At 38.1% G+C, this 15,365-nt stretch overlaps 1 protein-coding gene across 1 annotated transcript in view; it reads right to left on the minus strand.

Moving 5' to 3' along the window:
- Window positions 1–15,365, minus strand: part of LOC126195404 (long-chain fatty acid transport protein 1-like) — a 170,650-nt gene that overhangs the window by 70,194 nt on the left and 85,091 nt on the right. The window contains exons 2-3 of the mRNA XM_049933996.1: window positions 1,155–1,305; window positions 830–1,067 (exon numbers count right to left, since the gene is read on the minus strand). Of these exons, the coding sequence (XP_049789953.1) occupies window positions 830–1,067; window positions 1,155–1,305 (389 nt within the window). The remainder of the gene's footprint in view (window positions 1–829; window positions 1,068–1,154; window positions 1,306–15,365) is intronic.

The following is a 15,365-nucleotide window of genomic DNA, read 5'->3' on the forward strand; positions in this document are numbered from 1 at the left end:
ATAACTTGCTATTTCTTTGTCTTTTGTTAATGTATATCTTGACTCATTCCATATCCTTCCTTCTTGGGGGGGATCTACAGAACTTGATGAATGAATGAATGCATGAATGACAAAGTTTTAACTGTCATGTAGTTTTTTACTGATGCAGCTGCTTTGTTTTACTAGTGCCGAATGTATATATGTGGGGTAAGTTACAAGTTTTTTTAGCAGTGAGAACATACAGGATGAAGTTTCAATGTTTTCACCACTCATTATAATTTCCAGTTTACTGATAGCTGATTTAAAACCTCTGTTGTTGTTGGTTTGCCTTTACTAACTTTCTAGATAAATTGGGTTAGAACTATACTATAAAAATTCAGTGTATACGACTGATGCCCCAGTCCAGTGGTTTACATGGCTGATCGATAGAGGACCTAAATTCAGTTTCATGTGACCTACCCACTCTTTTCTGATGTGTGGCTTGTACTCTAAAGCAACATCAGTATATGACTTTAATACCAGAGGAGAGAATTTCAAATTACTTCAAAACATTCTTGGCCTGATCTGAAAAATAGCACTTCATCATATTACAATCTTTAGAGACTAAGAGTTTCATGCTTGTCCTCAATTTGCTACATTTGCCGATTAACTTCATTACTGATTAACTTTATTTACTGTGTAAACATGGGATTTACAAATATGAGAACAACTTATGATAAGATGACTCTTTTTAATATTAATTATAAATTTTGTTGTAATACATGTGACCACATGCAAATAGTTTACATTCTAATTTCAACATTGATACTGTAAATAACCATATACATATATTTATAAACATATATATTACCTTCTGAAACTTCAGAGCCAAATATAATAGCACAACTATTTGCAGCTGTAATGCAGTGAGTCAGTGGTGCCTTTCGGAGGTTTGAGTTTATAAGAGCTGCCACGACACCAATTTTTGCAAGACCAAGCCAAACAAAAACAAATTCTGGTTTGGAATCCATCATTACAGCAATGCAGTCTCCTTTTTTGTAGCCTTGTTTTTTGAAATAATTTGCTATTTTATTTGTATATTTTTCTACCTAGATGGCATGAAATGAAACATGTTGGTTATGTGTTTGCAAGATCCTAATTAACTGAAATTTAGGAAAAGAATTGCATTGAATTACCTCAGAAAAAGTCCACTGCTTATTTTCAAAGTAGAAGGCAACTTTATTTGGATTTCTACGGACCACTTCCCTGAAAATTTTTGGTATCGTGTGTTTGCGCCAATACATAAACCTCAGCTGATTACTAAATTTAATAAATCGATAAAGAGCCCTGAAATATTAAAAGAAAATAGTGTACTATTAAATATATGCATTTGTCTGTGATGCTACATTACAAGGCAGCTTTATGAAATATGATGTACAAAATAAAAATTAACCTTTTCTGCATATTTTTCTTGTATACTTTCCTGAAGAGGAATCATCTTTACTCCATAGCACTGAAGCTAATGAAATGATAGTCTCCAGCATTCATGGTTCAATTACAATCTTAAAATTATTCTGTTTCAAAATTTCAATGAAGTTGTTACCTTCTGTTGACAATTGGCATTTCATAGTATGTTGTCTGTGCCTGCTTAAAAATGCAAACAGAAAGGAATAAAGAAAATTCATATTTGTACTTCATCACTGTGAAACCATGTCTGGTGATTGATTTTTACTACCTGCTCCTTCTCCAATAGTAACGCATTATTTATTGTCCGAAATTCCCATGTGTGCCTTTGAATTCTAAGTGCTGCACAATCTTATGATGACACGTATTTACAGATGTTACAACACAAAACAGAAACTACATAAGTCTTCACTGAGAAGATAAAAAGTGTAGTCTTTTCTCAGTAAGGGTTATGGTACTGATTAGCCTGGATATTATCTTCATTCTAAAAGAAAAAATGTACTTTAATGTTTTACCATAGGAACAGAAAGAAAAAACAAATATTATAGACAGTGTCCTGCATTCACTGCTTAGGACTGTAATGTTTTTTATATGTAAGTAACACACCGGAAATGTTACAGAATAATAATAATAATAAAAAAAACTGCATTGTTTCCTGGTGCCTTGAACCAAAAACCTAATTAGGTTTGGATTTCATTCACTACAGGCTGATTGTATCAAGCAGTTGAACTTAGAAGAACATGAGAAGGGAATCTGGATGAAACTGAACTTGGAAATATTCATTGCATAAATATTAATCTCAGGTCATACAGTCATGAAGTAGTATTATAACCAACCACACAAATCTCCCAAATCAAATGCAGTCACCATTCCACAATCTAATCTATACTACTACAGTGTGTCCATAATTATAGTTCCAGTTTCAAAATGCTGTAGAAACACAACCACAGCTCAGAGTGACATTAAATTAGAACAGCATATTATTGATGCAGGTGGGAATTCTTGAGGGGGAAAAAATTAACAAAAATTCTACCAATAGGTGGCGCTGTAAGCGTCTTAACATAAATGGGATCCGCTAAAACTGACAGATCAATCACACAATTATGGCTATGGATTGAGTTGCACATTACACCATCCATGCTCTTCATTAGGAATGATTGCACAAATTTGGCAATTCATAGTTGTGCCACTGGTAGTTAGCTAAGCTCATTGACAATGACAAGATTGTATCACACTGGGTAGGAGAAGTTTTTAATTGTCCTGAGGCAAAAAACTCATAAAAAGTGAAATGACATTGGTTTTTAATTGTCCTGGGGCCAAAAGCCACATAAAAAGCAAAATTAAATCAGTTTCTAACTGTCATGAGACTGGTGCAAAACTCAGAGTGCTGTCCACCATTATCTGCTCCAAGTTGAAATTGAGAAATAGAATGTTCTACAATAGATCGAAGTGTCTCAGGGATCACATTCAGAATGTTTTGCTCAATGCATGACTTCAATTCAAATATGTTCATAATTGGAGTACTGAACACAACATCTTTCATATAACCCCACAACCGAAGTCACACAGATTAAGATCAGGTGATCTGAAAGACCAGGCTATAGAGGAATGACGGCTAATAATTTTAGCATTTTTGAAATATGTTTGTACCAGCAGCTCCACTTGCTGTGCAGTGTGTGGAGCAGTGCCATCTTGCATAAAAGTGATCTTATCACACACCCATGCTGTTGAAGGGCTGGAATGACGATTGTGCACAAAAGACTCTCATAGCATTTACCAGTTACAGTACAGGTAACAGGACATGTAGGGGTCATCTCCTGTATATCTCCTATATATACTGATACCACTTCATTGTGAAAAGGTGCTTATGTGGTGTGAATTTACATCAGAAGCTTTATAGTGCACCAAACCTCAGTCTGCTCTGAGCACCAGTAGCATCAGCATCACTGAATAAGTGCACCTCTGCTTCGTGACCTCATTACAACATGTGGATGGTTGATGCAGTTGAACAACGTTGGGCCATGAATTTCTGCACAAAGCTCAATAAAAAACATTCCAAGATGCACACAATACTAAAGCAAGCCTACAGGGAGTCTGCAATGAGTAACGGGCAAGTTACAAGGTGGGTGAAGAAGTTTAAGGACAGCCAGGAAGGGGTAAATGATGGCCCTTGCTCTGGAAGATTACCAGCAAGTAGAAACAAAGACAATGTGAATTGTGTTTATGAATTGTTGAATTCTGACAGCTGATTGAGTGTTCAGTTTTTAGCTGACACACTGAACATTCTAAAAAGTTCCGTGTTCAGCATTGTTATTGAGGAGCTGCACATGAAAAAAGTGTGCACCAAGTTGGTACCAAAAACTCTGTCAGATGAACAAACGGCCAATCGAGTGTTTATCATGAGTGAACTGTTGGAATGTGTGGACACTGAACTGGATTATTTGGACAACACCATTACTAGCAACAAGACATGTACTTCCGTGTGCAACCTGAAAAAAAGTGCCAAAGTTCAGAATGGCACAATCCAAGGTGAAAATTGACAGCAAGGGTATGGTGCACAAAGAGTTTGTACCCCAAGGACAGACTGTTAATGTTCTTCACTATGTTAATGTCCTGAAAAGATTTTAAAAAAGGATCCTCCAAGTGCAAAAAGACATCACCACTAACTGGCTGCTGCATCATGACAATGCGCCCAGCTACATGTGTCTGCACGTCAGCAAGTACCTGAGCAAGCACAACTTGGCAATGCCACTGCAGGCACCCTACACACTTGGCCTTCCTGTTCCCCAGGATTAAAACCACATTCAAAAGATGCTGTTTTGAGAGCACTGAAGACATTCAAAAGGTTGCGACAACACTCTTAAATGAGATTCAAGTTGAGGCCTTCCAGGAGGCTTACCAGTCAAGGGTGAAGTGCTAGAAAAAATATGTAGATGCTAACGGTACTACTTTGAATAATTTTAAAGCTTTGCACATATCTCACCCATAACTACTTTAAAAAAATATATTTCGTGACTTTTTGGACACAACTTGTATGTGATGTAAAGGGGAAACATTGTTAGCAAAAATATCAGAAAGTTATTGATGCTTTTACTTCAGTTATTTACATGATACTCTGCTAACACTGAGATGGACATAGGCTATATGACTTTTTAAACAATAGTGTTCAGATTTTTATGTTAAAACTGACTGTAAGAAACAAAGTGCTGTGTGGAGAAAATGTGTGGTATCATTTTCCTTCTCACAGTGAGTTTTAACTTAGATATCAGGGTATTTAAACCATTAGACAAATTGTTTCTTCCATATATTCTTTCTCCACATGCATATAATTTTAAACATAAGCTGCAACACAAAATTGTGCTGTTTTGTTTTCTTCACGGCAGTCTGTTTTAAGAGGAAAGAGGAATGTTGTATTCATGGTGTTATCAACTTATGATTAGACTACTACTGTACTATGGAATCTAAATCATACAAAAATTTGCTGTCTTATCCACTCACAGATTAAAGCTACAAGAGATATTACCATTGAAACCACTATTGTCACAGACCTAGAGGACTCACCTGGGCCCCTAGTGTTAATGATCCCAAGTAATTTACCCATTCATTTTACGTGACTATTTCCCAGTCAAGGTTTTGTTTGCAATAACAATAAGCAAGGCTCAAGGTCAAAAAGAGAGTAGGGGAGTAGGAGGACTACATGGAAAGGAAAAGGGGGAAGGAGGCAATGGAGAGGGAGAGGGAGGGAGAAGAGGGGGGAGGGGGCAGGGAGGGAGGGGGAGGGAGGGAGAGAGAGAGAGAGAGAGAGAGAGAGAGAGAGAGAGAGAGAGATAATGTTCAGAAGACTTTATATACTGTGGAAATGTTTGGTTTAGTTTTGTTTCTCATAGTCAATTTTAAATACATCTGGGCATTTAAACAAGTAGACAAATTGTTTCTCCTATATATACATATTCTTTTCCCCTAGTTATAATTTTAAACAAAATTTGTATACACAACAATGTGCTGTTTCATTTTATTGCTCACACTCAGTTTTAACAGAAAACAGGAAAGTCATATTTATGGTTTATTGGCTTATGATTAGAATATTACTACAAAATATGAATCATCTGAAACTTTGTAATCCCATCAATTCAGAGATTCAAACCATGAGAAATGTTGTCATTCAAGCAGCTATCCCCACATCCCATATACCAATGAGCCAAACCAATTTACCCATTGATTTTAAGCAATTTTAGTTCCCAATCAAGGTTTCCTTTGCAACACCAATATAAAAGCTTCACAGTCAAAGAGAAGAGGAGGTGAACAGAGATGAAGAAGAACTAACCATAGTAAGGAACAAGGAGGAGATGGACAGAGAGTGGGACGGAATGGAGATTAGGATGTACATCCATTTCCAAACATATTTAGCAATTGTGAAGCATTTCCAGGTTTGTTAATGACCCTATAAAACAACAAAGTTTGTTTAATGCAAAAATCAGATGAAAAGACATAAATAATAAAGAAGCTTCCACAATGAAAGGCAAACTTCCTGGGTGAGTCTCGGTCCAGTTCAGTTTTAATCTGCCAGGAAGTTTTTAATAAAGAAGCTGTCGTGAACACTCCTGCACTGCTTAAGTTTGAAATAATTTATTTGATCTGTTTGGCATAAGTGAATTATGGAGAATATTGGCAATGGTAAGTAATGAGTGCTGATAATTGTTACCAAACTATTTCTTGAAGATGACTGTAAACTAATGTGAAAAAATTTAAAAGCATTACAGACATTTCAGAGACACTTACCAGCAGAAAGATAAAGGGAAACTTGAACCATGTATAGTGAACAGTGAAACATACGGAACTCAACACCAGTCAACAATCTTTAAAGTCTCTTCGGTTTTGCTGCCAGATCCTAAAATCAGCACGATTCAGTATTTCAGCAATCCAACTGCCTGCCTTCTTCAGGAGAATACTGCTGCTGTATTCCCTGAAAACTGATGCCAAGACTACAAACTGTCATCTTATATAGGCATCAGTACCATACAGGGAGCATGTGCTACCCATCACAGTTGCTGCCATCCAGGGCTGAGCTGGTGGCACTGCCCTAAGTGGAGAAATGTTTAAATTTTGCTCCCCCTGCAAAGAGTGTTTCTGTTACAGAATTTATCTGCTCTGTAGGACAAGCAGTATATATCTTCCCTGAAGACCAGGCAGAAGTTGCAAGACAAAAAGTGCCCCACAAGTTTTGTTGGGCTTGGCTACCATGGGATAACATCTCTTCTACACACACACACACACACACACACACACACACACACACACACACACACACACAGAGAGAGAGAGAGAGAGAGAGAGAGAGAGAGAAGCTATTTGTTCCCTTAGGAATGACGACGAAGTAGTAATTTTACCAGCTGACAAGAGGAGTGCCAGGGTTGTATTAACATGGGATGATTATATCCTTAAAACGGATTTCCTACTCAATGACCTAGCTCACAGAAGACTGTCTAGTGATCCCAAAGAAAGGGCTGTGCAAGATGCTTTCAGTTTTGAAAAAGAGCTCATTATCTGAAGATTTACACAAGAAACTTCATCCTAGTGCTGCTGTTCTGCCTAGGTTGTATGCTGTGTCAAAGTTACATAAAGAAGGGGTTCCTCTACACCCTATTATTAGTAATTTTGGTGCACCCACTTATGACCCTGTGAAGTATTTCACATCGGTACTAAGCCCACATGTTGGCAGTTGTGAACACTATACCTCCTACTCTGTGGATTTTATTCAACAGTTGAAATTTTTGAGGCTGGGTCTTTCAGATTTACTAGCGAGTTTTGATGTGAAATCTCTGCTTCCCGGCATCCTTCTGGAAGAGTCCCTGTGACTAGTGATAAACTGGATGAAGAGTTGGTTGAAACTTTGTCATCATATGCTGACATACAAATATTTTTCATTTAATGCCACCATTTTTTAACAGAATGATGGAGTGGTTATGGGTATTATTTTATTGCCTGTAGTCACCAATTGATTTATGGAGGACTTCGAGGATATGGCACTAAAGACTTCAGCTCTCTCTCTCTCTCTCTCTCTCTCTCTCTCTCTCTCTCTCTCTGCAGCTCAATGTCTCCACTATATGGTGAGTACCAATCTATCCTTATCATAACACTGTCATTATTCCATACTGGAATGTTTAAAACATAATGTACTCATATTTAAAAAGGCAAACATGATAGGAATATTTGGGATAATGCAGTTTCAGTGTAATTAACAAAAATGTAATTAGCTTTGTTTATTCATATCATTCCCTTTATTTTCCATGAAAACAAGAGCTCAGTAATTGCCTTTGCTCCTTATTTCACATGTTTCAATTGTAGAACTGTATGATAATGTTTTTTGTAATTATCAACAACTTCTGTAATTGTAATTGGTGAATTTGCTATACACAACTATACATCAATTGTTAGTAAAAGTACATAAGATCCATGATAAATCATGTGGAAGGACCAGTAAGATGCAAGATCTTTAGCAGCACTCTGTGACATAATTTTAGACCTGAAACTGTACCTGACTTTTCATGTCCTTTCAGAACTGCTATGTTTTCTGATCCATTTTCACTTAAGAAACTTAAAGGAAATGACTGCAGTGATACAATGAAATGAAGATAAGTTCTGATCAGCATTTATTATTTTGAACAAACTGACTTACACCTAGCAAATTTCAAGAACATAGATACGAAGCCCACACCTACCACAGTAGTACAAGTTTATATGCCAATTAGCTCTGCAGATGACAAAGAGACTGATGAAATGTTTGATGAGATAAAAGAAATTATTCAGACAGTGAAGGGAGACGAAAATTTAATAGTCATGGGTGACTGGAATTCGATAGTAGGAAAAGGAAGAGAAGGAAACATAGTAAGTGAATATGGAATGGGGGTAAGGAATGAAAGAGGAAGCTGCCTGGTAGAATTTTTCACAGTGCATAACTTAATCATAGAAGGTTGTATACATGGAAGAAGCCTGGAGATACTGGAAGGTGTCAGATAGATTATATAATGGCAAGACAGAGATTTAGGAACCAGGTTTTAAATTGTAAGACATTTCCAGGGGCAGATGTGGACTCTGACCACAATCTATTTGTTATGAACTGTAGATTAAAACTGAAGAAACTGCAAAAAGGTGGGAATTTAAGGAGATAGGACCTGGACAAACTGAAAGAACCAGAGGTTGTAGAGAGCTTCAGGGAGAGCATTAGGGAACGATTAACAGGAATGAGGGAAAGAAATATAATAGAAGAAAAATGGGTAGCTTTGAGAGATGAAATAGTGAAGGCAGCAGAGGATCAAGTAGGTAAAAAGACAAGTGCTAATAGAAATCCTTTGGTAACAGAAGAAATATTGAATTTAATTGATGAAAGGAGAAAATACAAAAATGCAGTAAATGAAGCAAGCAAAAATGAATACAAACATCTCAAAAATGAGATCGACAGGAACTACAAAATGGTAAAGGAGGGATAGTTAGAGGACAAATGTAAAGATGTAGAGGTGTGTATCACTAGGGGTAACATAGGTACTGCCTAAAGGAAAATTAAAGAGACCTTTGGAGAAAAGAGAACCACTTGCATGAATATCAAGAGCTCAGAGGGAAACCCAGTTTTAAGCAAAGAAGGTAAAGCAGAAAAGTGGAAGGAGTATATAGAGGGTCTATACAAGGGCGATGTTCTTGAGGACAATATTATGGAAATGGAAGAGGATGTAGATGAAGATGAAATGGGAGATATGAAACTGCATGAAGAGTTTGACAGAGGACTGAAAGACCTAAGCCAAAACAAGGCCGCAGGAGTAGACAACATTCCATTAGAACTACTAATAGCCTTGGGAGAGCCAGCCCTGACAAAACTCTACCATCTGGTGATGATGATGTTTGGATTGTGGGGCTCTCAACAGCACAGTTATCAAGGCCTGTACAAATTCCCAACCTTTTCTCAGTCCAATCTCGCCACTTGCATGAATGATGATGAAATGATGAGGACAACACAGACACCCAGTCTACCACCTGGTGAGCAAGATGTACGAGACAGGCGAAATACCCTCAGACTTCAAGAAGAATATAGTAATTCCAATGCCAAAGAAAGCAGGTGTTGACAGATGTGAAAATTACTGAACTATCAGTTTAATAAGCCACAGCTGCAAAATACTAACACAGATTCTTTACAGACGAATGGAAAAACTGGTAGAAGCCGACCTCGGGGAAGATCAGTTTGGATTTTGTAGAAATGTTGGAACACGTGAGGCAGTATTGACCCTATGACTTATCTTAGAAAATAGATTAAGGAAAGGCAAACCTACATTTCTAGCATTTGTAGAATTAAAGAAGGCTTTTGACAATGTTGACTGGAATACTCTCTTTCAAATTCAGAAGGTGGCAGGGGTAAAATACAGGGAGCGAAAGGCTATTTACAATTTGTACAGAAACCAGATGGCAGTTATAAGAGTTGAGGGGTATGAAAGGGAAGCAGTGGTTGGGAATGGAGTGAGACAGGGTTGTAGCCTCTCCCCGATGCTATTCAATCTGTATTTTGAGCAAGCAGTAAAGGAAACAAAAGAAAAATTCAGAGTAGGAATTAAAATCCATGGAGAAGAAATAAAAACTTTGAGGTTCGCCGATGACATTGTAATTCTGTCAGAGACAGCAAAGGACTTGGAAGAGCAGTTGAACGGAATGGACAGTGTCTTGAAAGGAGGATATAAGATGAACATCAACAAAAGCAAAACAAGGATAATGGAATGTAGTCTAATTAAATTGGGTGATGCTCAGGTAATTAGATTAGGAAACGAGATGTTTACAGTGGCAAATGAGTTTTGCTATTTGTGGAGCAAAATAACTGATGATGGTCGAAGTAGAGAGGATATAAATGTCGACTGGCAATGGCAAGGAAAGCGTTTCTGAAGAAGAGAAATTTGTTAACATCGAATATAGATTTAAGTGTCAGAAAGTCATTTCTGAAAGTATTTGTATGGATTGTAGCCATGTGCAGAAGTGAAACATAGACGATAAATAGTTTGGACAAAAAGAGAATAGAAGCTTTCAAAATATGGTGCTACAGAAGAATGATGATGATTAGATGGGTAGATCACATAACTAATGAGGAGGTATTGAATAGAATTGGGGAGAAGAGAAATTTGTGGCACAACTTCACTAGGAGATGGGATCACTTGGTAGGACTTATTCTGAGGCATCAAGGGCTCTCCAATTTAGTATTGGAGAGCAGTGTGGAGGGTAAAAATCAGAGGGATATCAAGAGATGAATACACTAAACAGATTCAGAAGGATGTAGGTTGCAGTAGGTACTGTGAGATGAAGAAGCTTGCACAGGATAGAGTAGCATGGACTGAAGACAACAACAACAACAACAACAACAACAACAACAACAACAACACACACTTCAGCTATCATTGACAAAAATAATATTTTGTAAAGATGTTTGCTGTGAATTATTTTCTGTTGACAACATTTACCACCAGAAAAACAGTTACACTGCAACTGCCACATGCAAATCAGTGTCAGTAAGTCCACTAACATCCTCTGACAATGCAGCAATTGCATATTTAAAGTGAGGTGTTAGTTGGTGCTGTGAGAATGCATAGTAGCTGGTGGGTTTGCTGACTTGGTTAAATTATACTGAGGCCTTACTTTCTAGACTGATTGCAGCAAGAGGTCAGTTGACACACTGAAGCAGTTTGCAGTCAGAAAAAGGTAGCTAGATGATAATGTTTAATGTTCAGTGCTTCATAGACTGTGGTAAAACATAGGGTTCTGTTCAAACACTCGAAAATACTATAAAGCTGTATGAAATATCTGAACTATGATCTGATTTTGCCATGCTTGCTGGAAAATGCTGTTAGAGAGTAATATATGTAGAAGGCTCCAAATGATTTTGAAAGTAAGCAAGGCGTACCACTCACTACACATCAGAAGCAGCAGCAGTTGCACTGGACTGAACAATATGTTAACTTTCTTCCAGATCAATGTTCAGTTTGATGTAAGTCCCACTTTGACATGTATAGTGAAAGCATGTATGTTTTTATTTGAGAGTAGCCACACATACAATAGTTCAAACAAAAATAATTGTAAGAGGTGACGGTGAACCTGGTAGTGTCTGTACACAGTGCAATATATCTCTAACTAGTTGCATTCATCCACATCTATTTTCTTGCGGGATTGTGTCAAGGCAGGTTCTGCCATTGCATGCAGGAGATCAGTCTCACAAGGAAATGGTCCAATAAGACACGTCAAAATCAACCCCAAAATTTTTGATACAGGAAGAAGACAACAAAAGAAATGCACTGCCAAAATTTTAGCTGCTGAGAGGCACTGCAAATTTTTTGTAAAAAATGTTCAAGTTACACATTTTTTCAACATGAAGAACTGCTTATAACAGTGTTTTGTACAGCCCTGCCCACCTAGCGTGCAACTTGATGAATCATTCATGCAGCGCCGCTTATTGGAATCATCCAGAATTAACGGACACCAATTCTATGCACCTAAAGCCTGGTTTACAATGGAGTGAATAAAAGTGAACACATGCAAATGAGCATTTGCAGAAGATTCACTATCATTCACTTGTATGTGGGTAGAATCATTTATACTAGAAGGAATGGAAGAGAACACGAGGTAGTGCACATTGCCTATGAATGCTGTGTTATTAGTTTTTGGAGCTAATATTTGGCATACAGGATACAACTACATCTTGTTACAGCCACAATGCAAAACTCTGCTAATCAATGAGGATTATTTTGCATGGTGGGTGCACTGTTATTTACAGAGTATGCAAAATGGCGCAGGGAAGGAATAATTTAAGTATTAATTTGTATGAAAGCGTGACATGCATGGAGATCACGCCCTTTACATGGAAGTGCATCTACATCTCTCATTAGCACTGGTACAAAATTTTCCTTGTATGTTGGCTGCCATTTTTCCCTGGCTGCTCATTACTATTAAGGGGAAGTTTATAAACAGAACACTAATTACTGAAGGTGAGCATTATCTCAAGAGGTTACACAGCTAGCATTTCCACTATGCGTGTAAGGTGGTCTAGTGGCAAATCAGTAAAACAAAAGTGGTCTAGTGGCAAAGCATGCACTTCATGATCCAGAGAGTGTGGGATCAAATTTCGTGCAAACCACAACTTTTTCATTATGATTTTTAACAGAGCATCATCCACTGCTCACAGATGTTGGAGAGGGCACAAAAGACAAGTGGTACAGATTCCATGTTAAACTGCATGTCTCCATTTTCTGATTAGGTAACTGGGGAAGGTTAGGGACACATAAGTAGCTGCAGAGGCATCCACTTGAAAGACCTGCAAGAGGCCTACTGGGTACACCAGACAGAATTCTCTTTTGCTCGCGCTTGTTAGCTTGTTTGCTCCAGTGAAAACCTGGCTTAAATTGTACAATTTTAAAGAGCTTTGCACTGAGGTTGCCACACAATCTTGACTTATTTAGTTTCATAATCCAAAAAAGGTCTTTCACACAGCTATGTTGATTGAAATATTGTAGCATTATGGAGACGTGGAAGCTCTACTTGAGGAAACCAATATAGACATCGTGGACAGTTTTAATGTAAAAAGATTTGTTATAATTGGAACTACCTTGCAGGTTAATCAGTTACATCTGCAGATACTCAGGGGTGCTGTCAACTGAAACAGCAAACAGTCTCGAAACCGCTTTGAAACAGATGTGAAGTTGACAGTGTCCTCAAAATTTTTATAAAACTATCCCTGTAATTCTCTCTAGGCCACAATGAATTTTTCAGACCTCACACTTTCTTTGATGCCAGTGAGCTTATGGATCTGGACTGTCTTCCTTCCATAATGTGATTTTTGTTGTAAATGCATTACCATCAAATCAGAAAGAAGTTACCTTACTGTGGGCAGTGTGCAGTCAACTCCACTTGAAAGGTGAAGTCTGCACTCCTTTCTTGATTTTCTAATTTTCATTTCTACACCCCTTTTTCCTTCATAAATTCAACAGCAGCAAGTTTTAAATTGAAAAATAATTCCAGGCATGCCCCTTGACTTAACCTACATACTTTGCAGTAACATATAACTGGAAACTATTTCAGCTGACAATGTAATAATAGATGTGAATTCAGAAATTTTACTATTCGCACGACCAATTTCTTCTCAAGCTCCAGGCCTGCAAATGTAGCACAAAGTGCATTTTGATGCACAAAACAATGAATCCTGTCTGTCAATCTTTGTAATTTTTTGCTCTTTCATTGAATTCTAATGCATGGTATTCTAATGTCATTTCACAGTAAACATGTTCTACCTGTCACTTATGCAAATTGAGAATTCTCATCCCTCTCTTATGTCATCACCATTCATTTTAAGGAATTCTGATAATAGATCACTAGATGGCCTCTTTTGTAAAATCAGCCACTATACCAATAAATGTTCTTCATGCCATGAAAAAATAGCGAAGATTAAACACCGCTGACAGCATGATACTGCCACACTGAGGAGACATATGCCAACTGGAAAATGCTGCACCACAATCATAAATGAAATGTAGTGCTGTTCCCTGTACTTGCGGGAAGGACTGAGCAAAGCCGAGTGGCAGGACAGGTTTGGCCTGCCACTTGAAGTTTGGCATGCCATGGCTGGCCCTGGCCTGCAGAACTGATCCTTTTCATTTTATTCTTTTGAGTTGTTAAAACTGTTCAAGCCTATTCTCAGCATGTGACTGAGTGCTTATTAAGTAGGGTAGCATTATATGATCTAATATTCCCATCAAGTTTTCCAGAAGATAATCTGTCAACTTACTCTTAAATTTTGCCACTACACTGACAAGATTTTTTATGCAGATCAGTACACCAATGAATCGAAAAATGTATGTGTTATTCAAAAGTGCTGTCAACATGCACTTAATAATACGAAGACGTACCTTAAGTGTAGTATGCCTCGGTGGGCCTGGCCCGTACCGGGGGTATGTGCGAACCCTACCTGTTGACCCGGGGCTGGGACTTATGCATTATCCAGTCACTTGTTATGCATCAGATGGGTGGGCTGGCCATCAGGAAGAAGAAAAAGAGGAACCTCAAATGCCGAAGCAGAGGAATGAGAGGAGAAGGGAAACAAAGAAAGGAAAAGGGAGGGAAAAACAATGGTGAGACTGTTCCTGCGTCAGCAACAGACAATGCAGAACATTCCCAATAACACCCCAGGCATGTTCCCAAGTGAGGGAAAAAAGAACAGCAAGAGGATAGACATGCAGCATGGTAGGGAAAATATACCTACCAAAGTGTGGCGAGCCCCCTGGAGGGAGTGCTGCTCATGCTTCAGTTTACAGAGAGATAACTTCAATTTTCCATTTATTGAGTACTTATTTGCAATTGTAGGTTGGTTGGTTGGTAGGTTTAGAGGAGGGGGAAAGGGGCCAAACTACGAGGTCAGCAGTCACTTGTTCCTAATAAAATAATGCCACAAGTGTGAGAATAAAACAGACGAGACATATAACACAAAACAGAAAGAAAGGAAAGACCACAAGAATGAAGGAAAGGCAACAAACACTAAAAGGAACAAAAGAGAACAAGAAAACAACAGGGTTGAAAGAAACAGAAGAGAGTAAAACAAGGAAGCAGATTACAGTGGCTGGCTAACCACGAAAATAAAAAGGAGACGTCAGCCACCCTGCAACACATTAAAGCCTCTACCCTAAGAGCACTAGGATGGAAGACACAGAGGGACAAAGGACATGTGCTAAATTTTATATGAAATGATAAAACCCACCCTCACGAATGAAACATGAAACTAAATCAGCCAATAGGGTGTTGTCAAATAAAATGAGTGGCAACTAGTCAGGTAACCCAAGATTTCGTAGTTGGGCAGTCAAAGTGGGACAGTGCACCAGAATATGGGCCACTGTCAACCGGGCACTGCACCGACACTGAGGTAGGTCTTCACAGCA

Source organism: Schistocerca nitens, chromosome 7 (assembly GCF_023898315.1).
Source record: "Schistocerca nitens isolate TAMUIC-IGC-003100 chromosome 7, iqSchNite1.1, whole genome shotgun sequence".
Lineage (NCBI taxonomy): Eukaryota > Metazoa > Arthropoda > Insecta > Orthoptera > Acrididae > Schistocerca > Schistocerca nitens.